This window comes from Trichosurus vulpecula, chromosome 4, assembly GCF_011100635.1.
Source record: "Trichosurus vulpecula isolate mTriVul1 chromosome 4, mTriVul1.pri, whole genome shotgun sequence".
Classification (NCBI taxonomy): domain Eukaryota; kingdom Metazoa; phylum Chordata; class Mammalia; order Diprotodontia; family Phalangeridae; genus Trichosurus; species Trichosurus vulpecula.
In genome coordinates, this window is record NC_050576.1 from 45,345,759 (window position 1) to 45,373,160 (window position 27,402).

Below are 27,402 nucleotides of genomic sequence, written 5' to 3' on the forward strand. Positions count from 1 at the left end.
AGGATCTGAGCCAGTCTTCCTAATTCCAAGCCCAGCACTCTCTCCACTAAACCATGTTGCCTGCCTCTTGGAGTCTTTCATATAGGTGGGAACCGATGATAAGGTCATTGATGTTGGCTAGAAGGGAACTTAGAGGACATCTAGTCCACCCCCCCCCCAATTTTGCAGATGAGGAAACTGAGTCATAGGGAAGTGAGGAGACTTTCTGGGGCTATAATCTTGGTTTCTTGGCTCCCAGGTCTGTCTTCTTTTGATCACACCCCACTGCCTCCCTCTGCAGGTGATTAGTCTCCAAAGGAGCAGTGAGCTGTGCCCTTCCCAGCCTCCAGGGTCGATCAGAGTAGTTACTTTCCACCACAGGTGGGGCATTTTGGAGAACAATTTTCCTCTCCAGAAGACAGGACCATTATTTTCAGTATTGACTCGAACCCGCAGGAACACTAAACTCAACTGTGATGTGGTCTGGTTTTTTTTTAAAGCAACAAAGCACAAAAGAGTCACTTCCAATCACTGTTTACCTGAGGCTGTTAATAATGGCAGCTTGCCATGGGGGAAATTATTTTCAGAAAAATTATGTGGAGAGAAAAAAAATCTTCTTTCTCAAAACTGGGAGGGGGAGGATGTGTGCAGTAGAATGTGCTGATAAGCCCATCACTTCTACCAGAATCAGTACCACTCTGAGTAAGGTACTTTCCTGTATGAATGAATCAATGAATGAACGCTAAAACTTAGAGTTTACTATGTGCCAGGCATTGTGCTAAGGGCTGGAGATACAAATGCAAATGGAAGACAGTCGCAACCCTCAAGGAGCTTTTGTTTTGCGGAAGACTACACATCTAGTGGAGTGGCAGCCAAGGGAGAGATTTTTGGTTCAGGGCAGTAGTTCTTTGTCTTTTTTTTATATCCTGGATCCCTTTGTCAGTTTGGTGTGGACCTTTTCTCAGAATAACATGAGAAAGATGGACATGATGGTACAAGCCTGCAATCTGAGAAGGCTGAGGCTGATAGATTGCTTGAGCTTGGGAGTTCTGTGCTTTAGTAGGGCTAAAGGTGATTGGCTATCTGCACTCAGTCTAGCACCAATATGGCAAACCCCTGGACTGGGAGGGCCAATAGGCTGTGTAAGGAGAACTGACCCTGCCCAGGTCAGACCTAGAGCAGGTCAAGGCTTCCATGCAGATCAGTAGTAGAACCTGCCTGTCAGTGACCATTGGGCAAGATAGAGAAATCAGTCTTTATACAACAACAAAAAAAGAAATGAATAAAATACATAGCACCACAAAGGAAATAAATTATATTGAGAAATATTTACCAACACACACACACACACAAAATACACACATACACACACAAAATACACACACACACACACACACACACACACACACATATATATATATATATATTTAAAGTTCATGGACTCCAGGTTAAGAACTTTTATTTCAACAAGATGATTGATTATAGGAAAATAATTGATTTGTTTGCAGAGGCAGGGAAAGAGATAGGAAGGGGGTGGTGATGAGTTAATATTTGTAAAGTGCTTTGCACATCTTAGAGTGCCTTAGTGTTAGCTATTGTGATGGTGATGGGTCTTGCTATGCAACAACTGGGCAGATGGCAAGATGGCCTGGGTAGATGACTGGATGGAATGTGGAGCATGGGCACTCAGTCCATAAATTCTTATTAAGTGCCTGCTGTATTCCAGGTACTGTACTAAGTGCTAAGTCTGGTAAGGGCTGATTAGATGAGATGGGCTAGGAGAGTGTATCAACAATCTGGCTAGCCGCTACTGTGAGGGTGTAAACCAACAACAACCAGCTCACAGAATGCTGCAAGCCCAGGTCCTTTTCATCTGCTTTACTAAGGAAAGCAATGTTAAGGGGTTAACAATCTTACTTTATTCCAGCAAACAAATGTCATTTACTTAGTTCAGGGGAAAAAGCCAGCACTCTGAATTACAGACCAAATGCAATTCCGTAGTTATCACCATCTGAGTGTACAGCCGGGGAAGTCATTATAACGGCTGGCCCAGAGTCACGCGTCACTCTTGCTGTGGCTCAGAGCTTTGAGAGAGCACTAACCTCTGAGTTTATGTATCCTGTTCAGGGCCCCGACCTCCGGGTGTGGAGAAGTGCCCTACCCCCAATATCACATCAGATACAAATCAATGGCTCCCAATTGTCTCAGTGCTGAGAAATACAAAAACATCCCACTTTATCTGCCCCATTCAAACAAAGGCCAGAATCATTAAAGGTCAACAGCAAAAAATCCCACCTTAATTACTATTACAAAAAGTTTATACTTACTCCCCAATCAAGGCACCTTAAACCCAGAGTTGTGCAGCAAAACAGAGTGAAATAACTTTCCCAGGACATGGGGCATGATTTCTGGAGGTCCATTCCTAAGGGTTCTCAATCTTTCATAGTAGGATAGTAGATGTTTAGTAATGAACACTTGTTGAATTAGTTTGAATTCCTTGGGGTTAGGGAAATGAAATATTCCAGCAATCCCTGGTTTCATCAGCACTGGGTCTCTCTCCACAGATTCAAATCACGACCTACTTCCTGACTTGGTTGATGGTCTTCCCAAGTTGCCATGACTAACTCATTTGAGAAACAATTGAGGATCCAGTGGAGGCAGTGTAGTTCAGTAGAAAGAGGACTGGCTCCAGAGTCAAGAGTCTTGGGTTCATATCCCACTTCTTGATATTTACTACCCCTGTGACCACAAACAAGTCACTTAACTCTACTGGGCCTTGGTTTTTCACTGTGAGCTGAGAGGGTCAGCCTAGATGGTCTCTGAGACCAGATCTGAATGCCTTCTCCAGCTGCCCTTCCCCGATCCACCCCCCCCCCCCACCCCCCGGAATATTCATCTCTCACTCCTGGCTTCCTTCAAGTCTCAGCTAAAATCCCACCTTCTATGACAAAGTCTTTCCTCCTTAATCTTGGTGCCTTCCATTTCAGACTACTCCCACGTACCTTGTCTTTATCTTGTTTGTCCATAGTTGTTGGTGTATTAGGCTACAAGCAGTGAAGAGGCAGAACTATCTTTTGCGTTTCTTTGTATCCCCAGTGCTTAGCACAGTGCTTGGCATATAGTAGGTTCACTGACTTGCATATGAAATACTTTGTGAACATTGAATTAATACATATATGTAATCTCTTCCTACGACGAGCAACTTGGTGTAGTAGATAGAGTGAGTACTCGACCAAAGGTTTGAAAGCTCTGAGTTTAGATCTTTTCTCCAAAGTGGCATGTGACTAGTGAGAACTTACTTAATGTCTGAGCCTCATTTTCCACATGTATAGAATGGGGCTAGTAGTACCTACCTCAGAGAGTTGTTGGGAGAGTCAAATGAAATAATCCATGTAAAACATTAGATAAATGGAGTCTATGGAGTGGTTGCCTTCACCGGTGGAGAGTCTATGGCTAGGCCCATCGTTGGTGTCTTTCCAGCCTTGTTAGGTCTCATGGGAGCTGCTTTTTCTCTGCCCCTAGCCTCTGAGAGCCCATAGTCACTTCCATGACAAAGGAAGGCTCCCAAGAGGTTAGGTGGTATAGTTTATGGTGTATTGGGTCTTGAACTAGGAAGCTGTGAGTCCAGATCCCACCTCTCAGGCTTGTTTCCTGTGTGATCACAGACAAATCATTGAACCACAACAAGCGTCAGTCCCTTGTCTGTAAAAAGAGAAGAATGCCTTGTCCTATCTCACAGAGTTGCTGTGAGTATATATGAGATAATGTACAAAAAAGTATTTTTTAAACCTTAAAGCATTATATAAGTACATAAGTATTAGGGAAAACTGAATGAATTTTAAAACAAACCAAAATCAAACACTTTTTGCCAGTTATGAATCTTTCATGGAAATAAAATCTGATTTTTCTTTCTTTTTTTTTCAGGAGGGGGATGGGGATCTTTGGCAATGAATAAAAACTGTAATGTTACTTCAAACAGAATGTTCTTTTAGATAGACAAAGTTTCTCTGGTCATGGAGGGAAGCATATCTTTTCTCCCTGAGCTCACACACTACCTAACTTAGTCATTCTTTGGAATTCAGTGGAAAGACTTTTTCAGAGCTCAATAAAACCCCAGAGGCACAGTCACACGACAGATGTCTAAAGGTTACTTGGTAGACAGTGCTGCAGAAATACGACCCACAGTCTGCCTACATTGTGTGGAAGTGACATCCGATTTTAAACATGTTGGTGCGTCTTTCCTCTGAAGGGAGTCAAAGAATGAAGAATACCATGCATTCACCACCAAAGAAATAGGGGATATTACAGTCTCATAAGCAATAAAGGAAATAGAATTTATATGCTTATTTCCCCTTTTTACTGGAGGCAAGGGAGGGCGTGTGCATGTAAAAGGCACCCTTGCTACATCTGGGTAAAATTAGCCAGAAAATTGGCAGAAGGTCTAATACCTTTTTATCACCTGTTTTCTATATATTTTCTAGCTTCATAGTATGGTTAGAGAGAGAGGCAGTTTGGGACAATGGATAGAGACCTGGCCTTAGCATCAGGAAGAATTAGGTTCAGGTCTTCCGTTTGAAACCTTATATTGGCTGTGTGACCACAGACCAATTATTTGACTTCTCAGTGTTCTGGGCAGCTATTAAAGATTCTAAGTTATGGATATCCTGGTCTTCATCAGGGGTAGGATTTTTCGCACTGATGGGAAAGAGGGGAAGTACGGAAGAAATCCCATTTTGGGACCAAAAATAAACCTGTGGCTAAAGACATTCTTTAATAAACTCAGTAACATCTAGGGGACATGCATTTGCTTATAATTCTTAAACATTTCTTGGAATTTAAGCAGTGGCACACAGACTGTTACTTTTTGCACATCTTCCCAGTCTTTATGGAAAAAAAGACATTTTACATGGGTAACTCATGTCCATGATAAGATTTTATTGAATGTGGCTGAAGAATTCATCAGCTATTAAACCCTCAGGGAGGCAGTATGGCTGCTATTAAAAGTCACATCTGGCTCTCATTAACAGACATGTTTTCACCAGCAAAGGCTTCCATTCTACTAGTGAAAGATGAAGAAAATATTTACGTTTCCTTTTTATATTAAGACTCTTTGAGATATTTTTTTTTAAAGTTCAGCCAAATTTGGATTGTTTATGGGTGATTCAAAGAGCGGTGTGTGGGTGTAAGTTGCATATCACCAATATCGTGCCTATGAGAAATAGTGTAAGAAACATGAAAGGGAGGACATGAGAGAAGAAAAGGAGGTGGGTTGGTCATGTAGCAAAGGTGAGGGATAATCATAGATGGTCATGCTGAAGCCTGCACTGCTATCCATAAGGCCCCCAATGTGTTGGGTGGATCATCTATGGAGGATTTATGGAAAGACTTGGGGAAGAATCATTCAGGATGAGAAGGTGTGGAGGGGTTGCCTTCTGTCCTGGAGGAGAGCATCTCTGAACAAATGAGGTCAAAGATCTGCTGAGGGATGGAAAATGGAATCCAGTTTTGAGATTCTACTAACCTTTTGTTTTCTTCCTTCTGTACTCACCATCACACCATTTTTCTGTCTTTCATCAACAAGTCCATATTCTCTAGTAATGGGACCAAAGCCTGTTGGTCTGCCAGGAAAGCCTTGTTAGCCTACAGTGAAAAAAGAGCAAGTTGGGATTAGGGTGATAGGATTATAAGATCTTTTTAGGAGCCTAAATGTATCCATTATAGGATATATATAAGACTGACCCTCAACTATCTGGTCTGCTGCAAATTACAGAATCTAACTTTTAAAGGAAGGGTCTTGCTTCTTAGGAATCAGAAGTTAATTTGCTTTTTACTGTACTCGGAGTAATAAATGACACCCCCCCCCCCAATAAATGTTAGCTTTATGCAAAAGCAATAGAAATTTTGAGTATTCTGTCAAACTTAGAAGCCAGTATGGAAAGAGCCCTGGTTTTAGACAAAGTCAAAGAATCTGGGTACACCTTCCACCCTTGTCATTTACCACCTGGATGACCTCTGATAATTTACTTACTTTTTCTGTGCCTCGGTTTCATCATCTGTTAAATGAGAAACTTGTACCAAAGTCCCTTCTGGCCCTAAATAAATGATTCTATCATCCCATTTACCTATAATGAGGGGAAATTTATTCAGCATTTTAATGTTATAACACCCATTTCAATTAAACCACATCTCCATTTTTTTGTTTTACTACCAGCAAAGATTAAGATTTAGAATCCTTTTTGAAATTGATCTTAGCATTTTAAAATGCTTTGTGTGGCCAATAACCCCTTCCTGCCCTCCACCCCCAAACCCTTTTTCTATTTACAGAGGTACCTTGTGGTCACTAGTTCTCTGAGGAAGTGAATGTTATGAGTGGTCCTCTAAAGATAACCTTTCATATAACTGTGGTTGGGCCACACAGAAGCAAATACTCTTCAGGATAGTAAATCTCAAGAGGTCATTGCTCCTGCTGAGAGCCTTGTGTCAGATCACGTCCCTGGACTCAGAAATCAGCTGTTGTGGTTCATGATTACATGAATGAAATGCAGCTTGGGGCAGTGGTGAGAGAGGCGGCCCCAGAGTTCAGAAGTCATGCCTTTCTCACATACTGGTTGTGTGACCCTGGGCAGGTCGCTTAAGATCTCAATTCTCTAAAGCAGTGGTGTCAAATTCAAATAGAAATGGGTCTCTGTGGGCTCAAGTTGACTTAAAAACCACAAGGTAACATTATCTGTATTTTTATTGTATATTTATTTTATGAAACATTTCCCAATTAATCTGGATTGGCTGGCAGAAAAGGCACTCATCTGCATTGGTGAAAGTAGTTTTCCTCATCAGGCATCTCCTATAGAAATTTGAAGGATTGGTCCAAAATACAAGATGTCCCAAAAGTCCCAAAAGTACAGTTTTTCTGTTCTTGAAAACTTAAAATTTCACATGTAATGAGACTTCTAGGACACTCTGTTTATCTACAGACTCAGACCAGTTCATTTATCCTTTCTTCCCTCCTATTGATTTACTTTGCTTTTGCTTCTCCTTCTTCTTTCCTTTCTTTGCTTTTGATTCTCCCATCCTTTCTCCATTTTCTTTCTTCTTGTCCTCTTTCTGTCCCAAGAGGCAATGTGATGCTCTAAGGACCTAAATGCAGAGGACCTGAGTTCACAACCATCTTTGCCACTTGCTTGCTGTGGACAAGTGACTTGACCTTTTGGGTCCCTTTGGCTTATTTCTAAGAGAAGAAGGGGACTGAACTCAAGGACTTTGAAGCCCTCTTCCAGCTTTAATGTAGGTATGGGCTTTCTTTTTCCTTGTCCCATTCATCTTTCTTTTCCCCTTCCTACTTTTTTCATTAGCTTAGTCTAGCAAGGTCCTCCACTCCCTTCCTTGTTTCCATGACATACAAACCCGCCATTTTGTTTGGAGTCACCGAGGTGGGAGCGGGGAAGAGAAGTCAGGGAAAAACAAAAGGCAACCTACCCTTTTTATTCCAGTCCTTGGAATGTAGTATTAATAACAATAACAGTAACAGTGGCTGGCATTTTTATAGCACCTACATGTGCCAGGCACTGTGCTAAGAGATTTACAAATGTGATCTCATTTGATTCTCATAACAACCCTGGGAAGTAGGTCCTCTTGTTATCCCCATTTTACAGTTGAGGAAACTGAGGCAAATAGAAGCTGATTTGCCCAAGGTCACATGGCTAGTGAGGGTCTGAGGTTAGATTTATACTCAGATGTTCCTGATTTGAGGGCCAGTGCTCTATCCACCATGCCACCAGCTAACTTAATGTCACAGGAGGTTTAGACCCTCTGGATGAAAAGGGAAATCTCATCTATGTTAATATACATATTTTAAACCTAGCAGAGAGCAAAGTCTTGCTGACTCCTGATCTATGGAAAGGAAAACAGAGCTATAAAGCATTTGTTCCATTTTCCTTTGCTGATTCTTTCTTCCTCCCATTATCTTATATATGTTTCCCCCCTCCTCTCCCTTACTTTCCTCTCCTTCCTCCTTTTCCTTTCCACTTCCCTCCTTCTCACCCTCATATTCACCCTTTGTCTCTTTTCCTCCTTTCATCACCCCTCACTCTCTTCTCCTTTCTCCCCCCTCCTCCTCTCTCTCTCCTCTTCTTCCCTTTCTCTATCCTTCTTTCTCTGATCCCCTTCTTTCCCTCCTACTCTCCCTTTCTCTCCCTTTTCCCTTCCTTTCTCACTTTCCCCCTCCTCTTCTCTTTTCTCTTCTCCCTTCTCCCTTTCTTCTTCTTTCTCCATTCTTTCTCTGAGCTTCTTCCTTCTTACTCTCCTTTCTTCTTTTCCTTCTCCTTTTTTTCTTGGCTTCTTTTCTCTTTCAGCTCCTTTTTGTGTATTATCTTCCCCTGTTAGAATGTAAGCTCTTTGAGGGCAGGCATTCTATTTCTTTTTGCTTCTGTTTGTAGAGTGCTTGGCACATAGTCAAGGGATCCAGGAAGATACCACAGTGATGCTTCAGTTGGCTTTGGAGCTGGGAGGCATCACCGTGATGTCTTCCTGGATCCCTTGCTTCTTGAACCTCTCTTGACACTGTTTCCTTGAGGTCAGGACAAGGGAATAAACAGCAATTAAGAGTCGACTATGTGCCAAGCACTCTGGGAAGATGCTGAAGAGGGGGAATGGAATGGAAATCCAGAAAATCAGAGGCAGAGAACAGAGAGGAATTAAGGTTGACTAGACTGGTCCTATCCCTCAAATAGAGACCTTAGGAGAAACTGACTAGTGAGAGGAGAGGGCCAACATGGCAGAGGGATATTCAAAGGTCAGAAGGCCACACTGGAGTCTAGATTAAGCAGGATGAGGAAAGTTCCAGGGTGACACTGCAGCTGAGGAAGAGGAGCAAAGACCAGAAAGTCAGAAGCTGTAGCCTTTAAATAGCTTCAAGAGACATAATTTCTGGATAATTTAACCATTTTCTTAAAACCAGCATTTTTATTAATAAAAGGATGTTCATTTGGCCACCTCTCTCTTAGACCAAAGACAATCATGGTGGCAGGCTCAAGGATTATGTGCCCATTGGAAGAGGGGTGGTCCCAAGGATGGCAATCAACTCTAGTTGGTTAACAATCAATGAGAGAATGAATATTATAATGAGGGGTGGACCTATTCAAATGAATTTTGATTATATCATTTTATTCTGTTACCTTTAGCCTTGGGCAATCTATTCAAAGAATTTATCCCCACCCAGACCTGAGTAGAGCACAATGGTTTCTCCACCTGGGTGGAGTCTGAACAAGAAAGCTAGTCCAATCTCATTATCAATAAGGTCCTTTAAGAGACTGAACTTTCAAAATCAGGACTTTAGAAAAAGGGGACAACTCTGAATTGCAAATCATTGGTTATTAAGAATCATTTCTCTCAAGGCAGAGGTGTGAGAGTCTGATTTCTTTTTGTCTTTGCATCTTCACTCCTTCGAACAATGCCTGGTACATAGTAGACCCTTAATAAATGTTGATTAAGTGACTTCTCCTATGCATCTAACTTGCATCATATGCAGCCTGTGGCTCAACAATTCTGGACCTTTTCAGACTTAGACTTAATTTGTGGGAGATTATAATGCTAAACCACCTGGCTGGCCTACTACCCAGATAGGAAATTGGGAACTTACAAGATTGACATAGGTCTAAATGCTCCAATCCTTTCATTCCAGTGGTACAGGCCTTGCTCTTGCCTTTCCTGCTAGAGATGTGTGTTTCCAAACAAATATATTTGGGTAGAAGGGAAAACAATATTAATTGGTTTGGGAAATGTGTCCTGAGATTGTTTTTTGTCGCTTTACTTTTTGTTCAGGTTGTGCTCACATATCGCTGTATGTTTGCATTTTTGATCTCTTCTCCCTAGCCAATCAGAGAATAAGCTAGAGGGCAGGCTCGGAGTTGGTGCTTGGAGCTATTAATTGAGAGTTGGGTGAATTAAATAGAAATTTTCTTGTAAAGATACACCAACCTTTCTGTTAGGAGGCAGAGAACAGGGTGCCCATAAGTCAGTCGAGAGCAGGAGAGCATGTTGTCTTGCAGGATATAGCTGGATATAAAAGTTACCCAAATGGTTTGCAAAGGGCCTCATTTTCATAATTGTTTCCACATTATAGGCTAGTCTGGTGTTTTCTTGGAGAACCATGTTCTGGGAGAGTCTAAATGAAGGCTTTGCTCATGCAGCTCTCATTTGGGTGCCATATATAGACTTTCTAAGCCATCATTTTATGAAGTCTTTAATTGCCCAACTCTTGACATTGTGGTAACACCCTGCATCTTTAGCAGCTTTAGGAAGCACTGGATCAGTCTGGTCAAGCCTTCTGAGTCTTTCAGTATCTTTAAAAAAAAAAAAAGTTCAGTAATTGACTGGATTCAAGTTTGCTAATCTTTACTGACTTTAAACTACCTATAAATCTAAGCAGTGTGTGGTTGGTTTTTAATAAAAAAAAAATTATAAAGATATATTTTAGTAAAAGTGTGGGTTTTTTGCTAATTTTTAATGTTATATAGATACACACAATATTTAAAAAATAAATAGAACCAAAAAGTTTCACAGTTAATGATATATAATAGCATTTATAAGGTGCTTTATGGTTGGCCAATTGCTTTACAACCCTAATCTTCACAAACAGCCCTGTTGGGTAGGTACTATATGCTAGTCATAATGAGAGTTATTTATGTATTAATATAAATATAAATTTAAATTATATAAAAATATATCTTATGTATTTATGAATATATAATCATAGCATATTTAAAATAAATTTATAGTTATATAAATGCCAAATATTAGCTCTGTTATTTACGTATTTATAGAAATGTTTTTAAAAGTTTTATTTTGTTGTTGTTCAGTTATGTCTGACTTTTCATGACCTCATTGCAGGGTTTTCTTGGTAGAGATACTGGAGCAGTTTGCCATTTCATTCTCCAGTTCGTCTTACAGATGAGGAAACTGAGGCAAATAGGGTGAAGTGACTTGCATACATACAGCTAGTGTCTGAGACCAGATTTGAACTCGGGAGCTCATATTCCTGACTTGAGGCCCTGTACTGTGTCCACTGCACCACCTAACTGCCCTGTATGGAAATGTTTAGGTAAATTTAAATTATATCAACAAAATGTAAATTTATATGACTTGCATACTCATGAATATAGGCTACTATATAACTTGTATATTTAAAATAAATTTATATAGTTAAATGCTAAATATGAGTTATCTATCTACTTATTTAAATGTTTGCATAAATATAAATTTAAATTATATCGACAAATATATTTATTTAAATTATATTGATAAATATGTAACTATGGAAACTTGTATTTAAACTGATAATTATGTAAGTGCTAAAAGTAATGAGAGTTGTATGTATCTCTATGTTTATATAATATAAATTATAAAATTATATGCTTATAAATATATAACTATGTATACACTTGTATCTTTAAAATAAATTTATATTTTTACATACATGTTAAATACTACCTATAATGAGAGTTATATATTTAAGCAAACATTTACATAAATTTAAATTTTGTCAACAAAACAACTTTATGCGTTACGTGTTTCTAAGTATGTAATTTTATATTAACTTATTTAGGATAAATTTGTATTTTTACATAAATGTTAACTATAATGAGAATTATTTAGCATGTAAGTAGTTGTAGTAGATAATATAATTATCAGATCATTCTGTTTTTATCTTTCCATTGTTATTGTAACCATTTACATCTTCTTTCCTGGGGACGTGTTCTAAGTTTTGGATTTGTGCTTAAGTTTAACAGTACTCAACAAATACTTCACTCTCAATGGAGATATTTAATTGACTTTTAAGTCAGACACACACAAAAAACTCTTAAAATGTGCTTTCAACATAGTGGAGGAAAGCATTTTATGTACAGCAAGAAGTCATTCATTCATCATAAATGGCTGATTCTATGGAAACTCTCTGCCTTGATAGTTTTTGGGTGAACAAAGCTAGTCATTGTTATATCTGTTACTCTAATAAACATGTTTGATATCCAGCAGAGTAGAATATGAAGGAAAAAATGTAGAAGCCTGGGTCGTAGGAGTTTCCTGTATTCATTTTACTTTGTTTGTGATGATGTCTTACAGCACCAATTTTTCTTTCTTCCTTCCTTCCTTCCTTCCTTCCTTCCTTCCTTCCTTCCTTCCTTCCTTTCTTTCTTCCTCCTTCCTTCCTTGATCTCTCTCTCCCTCTCTCTCCCTTTCTCTCTGTCTCTCTCCCTCTTTCTCCTTCTCTCTCCATCTCTCTCTCTCTCTTGCTCTCACTCTCTCACACAAACACATACATACACACACACACACACACACACACACACACACACACACTAAAAGTGACTATATCTTAACAGACCGGAAATAACTGGTTATTCATGTGGGAATTATGTCAGAATGTCTGTCTGTGCACAGTCGGATCACTGGCTGGTTAGAGCAAAGGTCAAAATTAACATCAAATTAGAAGAAAGTATAATGATGATAAGTTACAGCCTGTACTTTCAATAGCTCCAACCTGACCTATTTAAATAACCTGTGGACTGTGACAAATGGCAAATGGTTAGAAGCAAAAACATAGACTTCTGATTATTGCCATCTCTTTGAGACATATAACCATTATAGAATGATTGCCACAATGCAGGAGTGGAAAGAGCCCAGAAATTGCTGCAGTCAGCAAATGCTTGACCTTGCCAAGGGACATCAAAGCCAAGATCAACATTTTTTAGGGGTGTAATCTCTTGCAAAATGTAAAGGAGAATGGGGGAAGACGATGAGTAATAATATCATCTCACAAAACAGAGGAAAGAGGTGGAAACATAAGCATTAAGTACCGGGTATCCTGGATGTTCCTCCTAATGTCTCAGAAATTTTGGTATTTTGTTAACTCCCTTTGTAGTTTTCATGGGAAATTTAGTTTTTTAATTAATTAAGTTTAATTGTTTTAGTTTCTTTAGTTTGATGAATAAAAATGGCATCCTTTGTTTTTTGAGTAGGTGATAAATGTTAGCCTAAAAAAAAAACCCCACCAACCCCCAGGGAAACCTATGTGCTGTAATGCTTAAATGAGATAATGTATATAAAGTGTTTTGCAAATTTGCTTTTATGCATATACATACACACATCTATGGGGTCCCCAAAGTCTTGGAGTGTCTGCATATGTCTGTATCAATGTGTTTATAGATATGTACATATACTATGTCTACATAGATACATTATGTCTATATAGACACATACCTACATATGTATCTATGGTGTCCCAAAGGCCTCTCAGGTTTGAAGCTTTAAGAGCTTAAAACTGCCCTAAGACTTTGGGGGCATGCTGTATATGTATCAGTTATCACAATGCAAGATTCTAAGACAGTTCCAAAAGACTCATGATAAAAAAGGCTATCCACATCCAGAGAAAGAATTATGGAATCTGAATGCATATTGAAGCAAACTATTTGCTCTCTCTTTTTTCTTTTCTTTTCTTATTGCTCTTGTTACATCTTTCTCATGGTTCATTTCATTGGTTATAATTCTTCTTTACAACCCGACTATTGGAAAAGAAGTTTAATGCAAAGGTATATGTAGAACCTATATCAGATTACATGCCATGGGGTGGGGGGAGGAGGGAAGAGCCCAGAAACTGCTGCAGTCAGCAAATGCTTGACCTTGCCAAGGGACATCAAAGCCAAGATCAACATTTTTTAGGGTGTGTAATCTCTTGCAAAATGTAAAGGAGAATGGGGGAAGATGATGAGTAATAATATCATCTCACAAAACAGAGGAAAGAGGTGGAAACATAAGCATTAAGTACCGGGTATCCTGGATGTTCCTCCTAATGTCTCAGAAATTTTGGTATTTTGTTAACTCCCTTTGTAGTTTTCATGGAAAATTTAGTTTTTTAATTAATTAAGTTTAATTGTTTTAGTTTCTTTAGTTTGATGAATAAAAATGGCATCCTTTGTTTTTTGAGTAGGGGGAGAAAATTTGGAACTCAAAAACTTGTGGAACTGAGTGTTGTAAACTAAAACAAATTAATTAATAAAAATAGTAATGTTATTGTCATTGTTATTATAGTCTCTGTAACCGGACACTACTGTAAGGCTTCCTGGTCATTTTTACTGAAACATGCCTTCAAAGGTGTTGAGTTTTTGTTTCTTTTAGGGATAGTTAGGTTTGAAGATTAATGAAATGAAAAATATTGAGGTTTTATTCCATCATGTAATTACAAATTCTAAGGACCACAACTTAAATACTAAGATACATTTGAAAGAAAACTTGTTTATTTCTCAAGACTTGCTGACGTGTGAAGCCTTAACGTATTTCTATTCTGGACAGACCTAGGTTTAAAAGTAAATGTAAAATTAGAGATGTACTTCTTCCATTGGAGTTCGTAGAGTAACAATAATTGACATTTATATAGGTTAAAATGCTTTATTTGCATGAACTCAGCAACTCTGGGAAGTTGTTTAGTTCTTCCGATGTGTCTAATTCTCCGTGACCTCATGGACTATAACATTCTGGGTCCTTCTCTCTTCCACTATCTCCTGAAGTCTGTGCAAGTTCATGTTCATTGTTTGCATGACACTATCTATCCATTTCATCTTCTGCCATCCCCTTTTCCTTTTGCCTTCAGTCTTTCCCAACATCAGGGTTTTTTTTCCAACGAGTCTCATCTTCTCATTATGTGGTCAAAGTATTTAAGCTTCAGAATTTGACCTTCCAGTGAATAGTCTGAATTAATTCTTCAAGTATTGACTTATTTGATCTCCTTGCTGCCCAAGGAACTCTTAAAAGTCTTCTCTGGCACCACAATTCGAAAGCATCGATGCTACAGTGTTTGGCTTTCCTTACAATCCAATTCTCACAGCCACATGCTGTTACTGCAAGAACCATATCTTTGACTATCCAGACCTTTGTTGGCAAGGTGGTATCTCTGCTTTTTAGTATGCTGTCCAGATTTTCCATAGCTTTCCTTCCAAGGAGCATCTTTTAATTTCATGGCTGCAGATGCCATCTGCAGCAATCTTTAGCTCTCCTTAATTCCTGCTCAAAGTCATTGTAACTTGAGTTAATTCATTGCACTTTTTAGCAGAATCACAAAAGGTTAGTATCTCTCCCTCTATCCAAAGGCACATAAATTGCCAAGGTAGACCTTTGCCTGACACAAGTAGGCATTTAATATTTTTTAACTGACTGACCACTAGGCTTTTCCAGCTGACATAGAGCTCTCTCCCTATTAGAATGTGAGCTCCTTGAGAGCAGGGATTACCTCAATCAATCAATAACAAACAAGAAACATTTGTTAAGCACCTGTTATGTGCCAGGCACTGTGCTAAGCACTAGGGATACAAAAAGAGGCAAAAGACAGTCTTGCCTTCAAGGAGCTTACAATCTGATCTTGCTTTTCTGTTTGTATCCTCCTTTGCACAAGATGTTTCATAAATGCTTTTTAATTTGTTCGTTCATTTATTCATTTTTCCACACTGATATATTCTATTTTTTTTTTTTGCTCTGTTTCCTTCCTAGGCTTTCCAGCCCTCTTCCATAATGAACGAGTGCCACTATGATAAACGTATGGACTTTTTCTATAACATGAGCAACACTGATACGGCAGATGAATGGACGGGGACCAAGCTTGTGATTGTTCTCTGCTTTGGGACCTTCTTCTGCCTGTTTATCTTTATTTCTAATTCTCTGGTCATCGCAGCTGTGGTCAAGAACAGAAAGTTTCATTTCCCCTTCTACTACTTGCTGGCTAACCTCGCTGCTGCAGACTTCTTTGCTGGCATCGCCTATGTGTTCCTCATGTTCAACACTGGCCCTGTCTCCAAAACATTGACCGTCAACCGTTGGTTTCTGCGCCAGGGGCTCCTGGACACCAGCTTGACGGCCTCTCTAACAAATCTGCTGGTCATTGCAGTGGAGAGGCACATGTCCATCATGAGAATGAGAGTGCATAGCAATCTGACCAAGAAGAGGGTCACCCTGCTGATCCTGCTCATCTGGGCTATCGCGATATTCATGGGGGCAGTCCCCACGCTTGGCTGGAACTGCCTGTGTGATATCTCCACTTGCTCCTCCTTGGCTCCCATTTACAGCAGGAGCTACCTCATTTTCTGGACAGTGTCCAACCTTGTGGCCTTCTTCATCATGGTGGTGGTGTACCTGCGTATCTACATGTATGTAAAGAGGAAAACCAATGTCTTGTCTCCACATACGAGTGGGTCCATCAGCCGCCGGAGGACACCGATGAAGCTCATGAAGACAGTTATGACTCTCTTAGGTAAGAGAACAGGCCGAAGGCAAGGCTGCCATGACTAACTTATTGGGATAGGGAGTCCTGTGATGGAAGACTTCTCTCTCAACTGTAGAATTGAAGAACTTTCTGCCCATAAGTAACAGAAATGGGTTTGTGCATACAAGCATCTATTCTGTTGTTTCCCAGGACCTTAATATTCCATAATACACAGGCCACTTCTCAAGGTGGTAATGGTTACAGATGCCAAGAATGGCCAAGGAGTATATTACAAAGACATTAATAATAACTTACATTTAAGTAGTACTATACGGTTTTCAAAGTGCTTTATATACATTTTCTCATTTGATTCTTACAAAAACTCTTGTGAAGCAGGTATCATGAGTCGTTTTATACCCCTTTTACAGACAAGGAAATGGACTCAGAAAGCTTAAGTGACTTGCCAGTGTTATATAGCCAATAAGCTGGATTTGAACCCAGGTTTTCCTTATTCTGGAGAGCCCATGGATTGTATAGAGTGGTATATAGGCCATAAAAGGAATGCTAAGAGGCAGCTAGGTGGTGCAATGCATAGAGTACTGGACCTGGAGTCAGGAAGAACCCAGGTCAAATCCAGCTCCAGTTACTGTGGGCAAGTCACTTAACTTCTGCCTGCCTTGGTTCCTTCATCTGTAAAACAGGGATAATGATAGCACCTACATCCCAGGGTTGTCACATGAGAATAAAAGTGAGATAATATTACAAAGCACTTTGCCAACCTTAAGGTGACACATAAATGTTTACTATTGATGTTTTCTTTGGTATCCAGCTGGCATCATTTTGGAATCAGAGACTTCAAGATATAATTGTTGTAAAAACACTGCACATTTAGGAGATACTGATGCACTTGGTGATTTATTCAGGCCTTTATTCTTTTCCTTGCTCAAGCTAAGATTCTTGGGCTCTAGTCCCAATTCTGTCATTAACTGGCCCTTCAACTCAGGTACGCCAGTTTCCTCATCCTTAAAATAAAAGGATTGAATATGGAAGATCTCTATTGCTATTCCTCATTAGAGCTTCTCATTATCCATTAGAAACGTCACCAGAACATGGATAGGAAAAAATTAAGAAGATAAGATTAAAATTATTTTTTCCCATGATTTTAGAAGATTTATCCTTAAAGGAGATGGAAGATTTTGTTTCAAAAGTGAGGTTTGGGGATGATTGGTAGGTTTTAGACACTAACTAGCATAGATAATCAGTTCTGGGACCTAAAGACAAGCATCGCAAAATGTTCCATAGGCTAGACATAAGAGAGATCTCAGAGGAGAGCCCCAGGACTTGAGGAGCCTTGTGGGGAAAGATGAAAGTTGCAGTACTGCTGGCTGTTGGAGGAGGGAACAGCTTGAAACCTGGCTGAAGGTATAAAAACACTATCAGCATCCTCTGAATTTTGGCATCCTGGAACAAAGTCCTGGTTGCCCCATCCTCATTACAGCTCCATGGACAAGGAAGCATTGGCTGTGGGGTGATTGGTTTTCAAATATCCCATTTATTTTCTATTAAGCCTCATCATATTCAGTGAAGTAGAGATAGGTTAAACATAAAGGAGAGTTAGAGATAAGGGAATTAAAAGGCTTATTAAAGATTCCAAAATTCCTCAGTGGGGGAGAGCTCATCTCTATCCTCAATTTCTCATTTAAATGAATCTGGGGAAGGGGGCAAGAAGATCTCTAGTACTTGGTGTGTGTTTTATTGGGGAAGGGACTGATCAGAATAAACAAGAAAGTTGGTGAATGAGAGTAGAGAAGTTGTGGGATGGAAGTAGAAGGAAGTGGGGAAAATTGGTTGATGATGGGAGAAGTCTGGTTTTTGGAGGAACAGAGGAAGTTTTCTAGTGGTTGGACAGAGAGATCTCACAAAGGATGGGTCACGAAAGAATGGAGGAAATGGAATTGAGGATCCATGTCATCTGGCTCATTCAGATTTCTCTCTCCTTTTCCAACTCCATGGGATCATTGCAGGTGTTGTCAGCCTCAATGTCTGGCTAATCCAAACTTTGTGGGAACAAAGACATTCTTTGCCAAACTATTATTCGTTGACATTTGTGTAGTGTTTGTAGTTTACAAAGTTCTTGTAGACTTCATCTCATTTGAGTCTTACAACGAGGGAGACATTATTGGTATTGATTGCCATTTTATAGATGAAGAAATGAAATTTTAGGGACATTTTGTGACATGCCTATTTTTAACAAGTTGTCACATTTGTTCGGTCCAACCCAATGTCTACCATGGTAGGCTGCTGAAACCTGCTTTGTAATGAGTGATTGATCACAAGGCCTTTGTTTGAAGATCACCACTGAGGGGTGCCCCCCTCCCCTTCCACTTTCCAAGGAAGCCCATGCCCCTGTGAAATAACTCTAATTATAGGAAGTCTGTCCTCTCGTAAAAGCTTCCATGTGACATTTGGCTCCTAGTGCTACTCTCTGGGACCAAGCTGAAAAAAAGTCTAATCCTACTTTTACATGACAGCCCTTCAAATATTTGAATATAGCTACTGTATTGCACCATTTTCCTCTTCAGGCCAACCATTCTTCAGATCCTTTAATAAAACCCTATATACCATAAGCTTCACCATCCTGGTTACTCTCTTCTGAATGCCTTCAAGCTTATCAATGTCCTTCTTAAAATATACTACCCAGAACTCAACACAGTCCCAACTGTGGTTGGACCAGGAAAGAGACAATCACCTCTTCATGTAGCCCAAGATCATGTTGGCTTTTTGGCTTATTATATCTACTGTCTACTAAAACTTCCAGCTCTTTTCTAGATGAACTACTCTCAAGTCATGCTTCTCTCATACTTGGGAAGTTGATTCTTTGAACCAAAATGTAAGACTTTACATGTAAAACTATTACTTTCATGTTGGGATCATAGACTGAGAGTTGGAAGGGATCTCAGAGACCATTTATAGTCTTATTGTATTTGGTCTAGTGAGAAACCTATGAAGAGCTTTCAGAATTCTGACTCCTTCATCCAGTTTGTTAGTTCCCCTCCCAGCTTTGAGTCATCTCTGCCTTTTATGAGCAAGACATCTATGCCTTTGTCTAAATCACTGAAAAAATGGAAAGTGGTATGGGCCCAAGCTCAGATCCCTACGGTGCTCCACCAGAGACCTCCTTCCATATTGTTGTGGAACCATTAATGACATTTCTTTGGATTTTGGCCATTCAGCCAGTTCCAAATACCTTCACTAAGCGATATTATTAGCCAATCAAGTCAACAAGCATTTATTAAGTGCCTACAGTGTGCCAGGCACTGTTCCTCCATTAGACTGAAAGTTCCTTGAGAGTAAGAACTGTCTTTTGCCTTCCTTTGTATCACTAGTGCTTAGTACAGTGCCTTGAACATTGTAGGTGCATAATAAATGCTAGTTGACTGACTGCTAGGTGCTGGCAATGCAAAAAAGCAAATTAGATTATAAACTCCTTGAAGGCAGGGACTGTTTTTGCTTTTTTATTTTTAAGCTCAGTATAAACATATATATGTATGTGTGTGTGTGTATAAAACATACTGTATGTGTGTATATATGTATGTGTATATATGTATAGAGTCAGACACAACTGAAAATGATTGAACAACAACATACGTAGTGTGTGTGTGTGTGTGTGTGTGTGTGTGTGTACAGGTATGTATACTTTTATGCAGGTTTACTAGGATTTTAGCTAATACTTGAAGGAAGCTGAGGAATCAAGGAGTCGGAAATGCAGAGGGAAGTGTTCTAGGTACTAGCCCGCGTCTTTCCATCTTTACCAGAAGGCTAGCATCTGAGACTTTGTGAAATACTTTGTTGAATCTAGGTAAAATTTGACTATGGAATCCTCTTGATTAGCCTAGGAATCCTTGGCATGACCTGTTGTTCTTGTTTTTTTTTTTGGGGGGGGGCGGTGCAAACAAGGTTAAGTGACTTGCCCAGGGTTACACAGCTAATAAGTGTCTGGGGCCAGATTTGAACTCAGGTCCTAGTGACTTCAGGGCTGGTTCTCTATCCACTGTGCCACCTAGCTGCCCTGGCATGACCTGTTCTTGGTGAAGCCATGTTGGTCTTCTGATGATCACTCCCTTTTTGAGATGTTTGCTCACCATCACTTAAATAATAGATTCTAGAATTTTCCCAGGCAGCAAGTTTACTTTAATGATTTTACCATTTTTAGACTCTACTGCATGACATAGTAGAACAAACACTAACTCTAGAGTGAGAAGTCTTGGGTTCAGATCCTTCTGTTGCTCATATGTGTGATTTTGGGCAAATCACATAAGTTTTCTGGGCCTCAATTTCGTCACTTTTAAAATGAAAAGATCAGACTGGGTGACCTCTAATGGCCCTTCCAATTCTAAATCAGGATTCTGTGATTCTTTTTTTGAAAAAGTCAGGATAGCATTTGCCCTTCTCTCTTCCCTTGGTACCTTTCCCATTCTCTGACCTTTCAAAGATCACAGACAGTGACTCAGCAATCATATCTGCCCCTTCTTTCAGTACCCTGGGATACAGTTTGTCTGGGCTTGTTAATTTGAACTCATCAAATCAGCTAGTTTCTCTTTATTGTTTCCCTCTGTATTGTAAGATCAAACTTAGATGACTAGAAATTAGACCTGGATTCTATTCCCAGTGCTCTCACTAATGAGCTGTGTGACCTTAAGGCTCAGTTTCTTCATCTGTAAAATGAGGCAGCCGAACAAGATGATTTCTTCTATTCTTTCCAGCTTCCAAACTCGATGTTTCTACTCCAGGCAATTAAAGAGAGTGGGTGGGAAGTAAAATATGTCATGCATGATGTGTTACTGGGGAAGCCGCCAACACAAAATGTCCAGGATTGTCAAAATATTCAAGACCCATAGTTTCCGGCTGGTGGTAGATAGGAGTAGAAGGCCACGCCTTGATCGATTGAATAAAATGTGTTTAAATTTACTAACAACAACATACCTAGCACAATATGCTAATATATTCCAGGGGTGCTGTGATCTTATCAACATGAGCATTCTCTTTAGCCCGGCAGATTCGACCCATCCATCCTGTGCAACTTTTGTTTGTGTCCTCCAACACAAGTAGTCTAACCAATGTGTGTGTGTGGGGGTGGGGGGGGTGGGGGGGGTCTTCTTCTAGTTATTTGGTGCCATCTTAGGAAAACAAAATTCTCATGGGTTTCCTGTCAGTCAACAAGTCTCTGAAATATGCTAGGTACATTGCTAAGCATTTGGCTTGTAGCTTTTTCAAGTTACGTAATTTGCCATAGTTTGGTAGCTGGCCTTGATACTGTTTTTGTCCTTGTCCGACAACATCACATCACTGAAAACATCATGATAAAAAAGCATGGGAGCCCTGCTTCACTCCTTTGGTGACTGGGAAAGTTCCAGAGCATCTCCCCCATGCAAAACACTGGGGATATAAAGGAGGGCAGAAAAGCTCACATTCAATTCCCCATTTATTTTGTATGTTCTGATTTCTAGACGCTGTCTTACAAATTAGATTGTCAATTCTTTGAGGGCAAGGTCTGTTGTTTGCTTTTTTATTTGTATGCCCAGCACTTAACACAATGCCACAAAGTTAGCACTTAAGAAATGCTTCTGGGTTGACTGATTAATCATATTAGTAAATAGTAAATCATATTAGTAAATAAATAGTAAATAGTAAATCAAATTAGTAAATTAGTAATTAGTAAATTAGTAAACAAAAGCCAAGGAGAGGTCAAGAATTGAGTAGCAAAAAAGGCAGAGATTTAGAAGATAAAATGCCATGTGGCATGCAAAGAAAAGCTGAATCCTAGATTGTGTGGAGAGGAGGAAAGTAGACTAGATAGGTAAGAGGGGTCAAGCCATAAGGGCTTTACATGCTAGTACTTTACATATTTTTAAATTATTTTTTATTTATTGAAAATGTTCTTTTCTTTTTAAAATTTTGAGTTCCAAATTCTCTCCCTCCCTTTCACCACTCCCTTACTACCAAGAAGACAAGCAATATGATATTAATTATATATGTCAAGGCATGCAAAACATATCTCTACATTAGCCATTTATTTTTAAAAGGAAGAAAAAAATAAAGTAAGAAAACTATACTTCAGTTTGCACTCGGAGTTCATCATTCATCTCTCTGGAGGTGACTAGCATTTTTTCATCCTGACAATCTCTTTGTCTTCATAGAGGTCAAGAAGAGAAAAGGCCATTAGATTTGATGATTCGGTAATTAAGATTCTTGGTAACCTAGGTGAGGGAAGTTTCAGTTGAACGATGAGGTCTTAGATAGTTCATGAGGATGAACTGATTTTGTTTGAAATTTTAAAAGTTTTTTTGTTTTTAAACTTATTTTGTTCCCATATGACTTCAATACCCAAATGAAAGTTTTGCATAACCTTTGTACGATTTACCTCTTAATAAATATGTCATAGGCACTCTTCATGAACCGTGGGACACAACTTCATTAGGAATGAAATAATCAATCAACAACCGGTGCTTATTGAGTGGGAACATGAGTACAGTAATGTGGTAGATGCTTGGTGCATTAAAAACAGTATAAACCATCTGGGGGATGGAATAAATCAGGTCTAACAGGGTCCCTAACAACTTTAAAATTTGAAGATTCTTTGGTCTCTATGCTTAAAAAGAGCCCACACTCTGATTGAAAAGACAGCATAAAATAATTGAATCCATGGGAACCAATGAGATCACCAAGTGAGATCGTGAAGGGATAGTTCCGCGGACAGAATCACTGAGCATGGATGGAGTCAAGAGAGGCCTGAGGCCAGATCCCATCTCCTACATTTTCTAGGAGCATAAGTCACTGTTAGCTTTTGTTTCCTCCTGTACAGTATGGAAATGATGATAATACTTACCTCACTGGGTGGAGTTGTGAAGTTCAAGTGTGATAGTGTTAGTGGAATACATATTATGCAAATGTATGGCTCTTATGGCTTTTTCAGACTGAGTAGCTGACGCAGCTCTCTCTCTGTGAGAGTTGGGAGACAATACCCCAAGATAAATAGGTGGATAGAACCTTTATCAAGCGCTTAGAATGTTCTAGGCACTGTGGTAAGCAAGTACCTGGGATGAGTCCCTGCTTCCTAGGAGCTTACATTTTAATGAGAGAAGGGAGCTGGAAATCTGGGGCGGGGCGGGGGGGGGCCTATGATTGGGAGGCCTTTTTCAGGCTAGGATAATCCTGAAAAGTCACCTATCAGGGGTGGAGTCCAAGGTTCCCCAAAGGGAGGGAGATGAGGAGGATGGCCATCTTGGAGTGGTATGAATGAAGGGAGGAAAAAGTAATTGTTAAGGTCCTGACACTAGCCTGGGTCCGTGCAAATTGCTGGGTTTAAAAATACTATCCAGTCTTGCCCTCAAGGAGCTTACATTTCATTGGGAATGCCTCACAGATTGTGCTATGGTCAACCACATTGGCCTCTCAGTATTTGGCTGCAGCTGGGACAAGAGGCCGATTTTTCACACAGAAAGACACAGGGTTCTGTGTTGAAGAGGAGGAGCCTATTCTGAGGCATCTATCACCATCCAGACAAGCCTTTCCTTTTCCCTTTCTGTCCCCAGCACCTGAACTTCCTTTGCCATCTTCTTACCCAGGAAGATAAGGATAGACCACATCTCAGCCTCTATTAAAAAAAAAAAGTCCCCTTTTTTCATGCCTTTTGACAAGAAACAGTGGAAAGAATCCTGGTATCAAAACACTTGAGTTCAAATCCTACCTTCTGCCTGTGACACCTTGGACTGATCACTTAACTTCCCTGGCCTTGGTTTCTTCATCAGTGAAATGATGAGTTTGGCTTTTGAGTCTCCTAAAGTAATGGTGCTTTAACTTTGTTATGAGCTAAATGCTGGAGATACAAAGAAAGGCAAAAACAGAATTGTCTGTTCATATGCTTTCTGGTTCTTATTCTTTCTCACATTCTGAACCATAAGTAGGATGTGTTCATTCGCTTTCACTTTTGGGGTTCCCTAGGATCTTGGTATTGAAGCGCCAAAATTTTATCCCCACACTGGCTATCTACAGTCTTCCTTATTTATATAACAAGCACCTCTGTGGCACAGTAGATAGAGCTCTGGACCTAGAGTCAAGAATACCTGAGTTCAAATTAGCCTCAGAGCAAAACCGAGGCTCAAGAAGTTTAAACAGATTTCCCAGGGTCACACAGGTATTAAGTGTCTGAAGCTGGATTTGAACTCCAGTCTTCTTGACTTCAGGTCTCCTACTTTCCCTACTGTGGCACTGATTTGGCTTAGCTCACTGCAGCTCAGAACTCCTGAACTCAGGTAATCCACCAACAGCCTTCCCTAGTAGCAAAGATTGTGGATGCTTACTGCCCTGCCTGGCCACTCTGTCCACTTTGCAGGGTTGCCCCTTGGCCATCCACAAATGGGGACTGCCTCAGGAGGAAGCAGGTTTCTCCTTATTAGAAGTCTTCAGACAAAGGCTGTATATGACCACTTTTTGGTATGTTTTAATGGTGGAGATTAGAGTTGGCTTCCAAGGTGCCTTCCAGCTCTGAAATTCTCTGATTCTCTCATAGAGGGAAATGCTATGAAAGGACAGTCTAGACTAGGCACCCTCTGAGGTTTCTTCCTTCTTGGACATCATGTGATTCTGGGAATATCCTTGTCTGAAAGTCAAGACCAAACACCTGATCTTTGCTTCCAAAGGGCAGTTCACTCGTCATGAAGAGGCTTGCACTTTGATAGCCTTTAGTTAAATAAATCAAGTCACAAAACACACAACTTGATCAAAGTGGAAACGCCTTCCTTACTGTAAAACAACTGTGAACATGCTTCTAGGGAGGTCTCTTGTTTCCATACCTGAAATGGGCGGGACACGTTTCTATTCTGAAATGTTAAAGGAAAAAAGGGTTGAACAGATTTATGGCCTGTGGGTTAAAGAAAAAAACAAAACCACTTCATTTGCCCTCTCTGTCTCTTCCCACCTACCCTTTTAGAGTAAAGGCTTATTATCTTAAAAGTGAAATATTTTAAAAAGAGACACTTACTTTATAGACTTTCAGGACTTAAAGTGATTAAAAACAATAAAGGAGTTAGAATCTTCTTTCTCCTGTCTCCCCACCCGGCTTAATCTTGATTCTCTCTTTGTGGGGTAGTAAGGAAAGATTGCTGGCCCTGGAGCAGAGGCCTTGGGTTCAAATTTTACTCTGACCCAATTACCTGTATAACATTACCTACCTGGGGTTGGGAGCCTTCAGCCTCCAGGCCACATGTGACCTTCTAGTTCCTTGGATCCTGCCTTTTCACTGAGTCCAAGTTTCACAGAATAAATCCTTTTATTAAGGAGATTTGTTCTGTGAAGTTCAGATTCAGTCAAAGGGCTGTACTTGAGGACCTAGAAGGCCACATATCACCTGGAGGCTGAAGGCTCCCTACCCCTGTCTTAGGGGGTTGTTTGGTGGGGTCTCGGGGAATAGTGACTTGCCCAGGGTCACACAGCCAATATGTGTCAATTGCTGGCCCCACAGCCAGCTCTCTAGCTAGTACTCCACATTACCTCTAATTAATAACATGGGTGCCCCAAATTTCCACAAACATTTTAGCATTCACTATTACATTTGATCCTCTCAATGATCCTGTGAAACAGATACATCATCAGTTATTTTACAAATGAGGAAACTGAGTCCCAGAGAGACTAAGCAGTTGTGTGATCTTGGACTAATCAATAACAGAGCCAACATTTTCACTTCAGTCTGATTAGGGGATACTTGTTTTTGTGAGGCTGTAGAACCTCCTTGCTTGCTTGCAGCAACTTCCATGTGTCCTCAGGGCTGTTGAGTGTTTTTTAAGTATGAGGCTCTGATGTCTTCTGTTCCCTGCATGAATATTCTCTGCATAACTGCGTCATGCTGCCCTTCCTCCAGTGAATCTGAAGAGCTCCACTCTGTATTCAAGAAAAGTTTCTACTTTAGCCTTATTTGATCCCTGGGAATGTTATTAGCCACTTTCGTGCTAAAGGCCTCAATCCCTGAGAGCTCCACTGTTTTTCCACTGAGAAATGTAGGATTTGGCTCACCACCACAATGTGCCAGGCATTGTGCTAGGTCATCCAGTCAATAAGTATTTAAGTATCTACTATGTGCCAGGCATTGTGCTAGGGCATTCAGTCAATATACATTTGTTAAGCACCAACTATGTGCCAAGCACTGTGCTAAGCACTGAGGATACAAAAAAAAAAAAGGTGAAAGACAGTTCTTGGTTTTGAGAAGCTCTCACGCAAATGGGAGAAACAATATATAAGCAAAATATAAAAAGAATAAAAGCCCCTGAGCTCAATCCAAAGTGTTTTAGAGTTTTCTTAGCAAAGATACTCTCCAGTTCATTTTATAGATAAGAAACTGAGGCAAATAGGGGCTCAGAGTCTAATGGGCAGTAAGCGTCTGAGGCCAGATTTGAACTCAGGAAGATGAGTCTTCCTGACTCCAGGCCTGGTACTCTCCACTGCGCCATCTAGCTGTCCACGATCGGTCCCTCATAAATGGTGGATGAATTGAATTCAATTGGATTCAGCTTTGTCTGCTAGAAGGGTTACAAGCTTTCACCTTCACTCTATTCCCTGAAAAGCAGCTCCTATCTCTTTAGTTTATTTAAAAAAAAATTTTTTTTTTAAATTTTCCTACTAAGGATTATATAGACACATAGGAAGGGTTTAGCTAAGAAACAAAGACATCTTAATAGTTTATCCTGGTCCAATGTACATGGAAAATATTTTGGTAACTGTTTCAACCCCATTGATTTCCTTTGTAATCTACTGTATTTTATTTTATGCATTTAAATCCATTATTCTGAGAAGGAATTTTTAGGACTTTAGAACACAAAAATGGTTAAGAATGCTAGAACTAGATACTTTTAGTGTCAATTTCCCTTTCTTTGACCCATGCTGGTTGTTTGACTCTTGTTAGACAACTCCCTGAGACTGAAGATTGGAGTGTGTGTGTGTGTGTGTGTGTGAGAGAGAGAGAGAGAAAGAGAGAGAGAGAGAGAGAGAGAGAGAGAGAGAGAGAGAGAGAGAGAGAGAGGAGGCAATCTTTTGGAGAAGATAAGAACTGATGGGATCAAGGACATAGATAGAGGGGTTGGCCTTGGTAAAGAGAAGGGACACATTGTTATGAGAGAGTGAAAGATCACATC

General features: G+C 39.9%; 1 protein-coding gene across 1 annotated transcript in view; it reads left to right on the forward strand.

Annotated features, from left to right (window-relative positions):
• The first annotated feature begins 15,522 nt into the window (after positions 1 to 15,522).
• LPAR3 (lysophosphatidic acid receptor 3) overlaps positions 15,523 to 27,402 on the forward strand; it is an 83,265-nt gene continuing 71,385 nt past the window's right edge. The window contains exon 1 of the mRNA XM_036758227.1: positions 15,523 to 16,267. Coding sequence (XP_036614122.1) covers positions 15,532 to 16,267 — 736 coding nt within the window. The 5' untranslated portion in view covers positions 15,523 to 15,531. The remainder of the gene's footprint in view (positions 16,268 to 27,402) is intronic.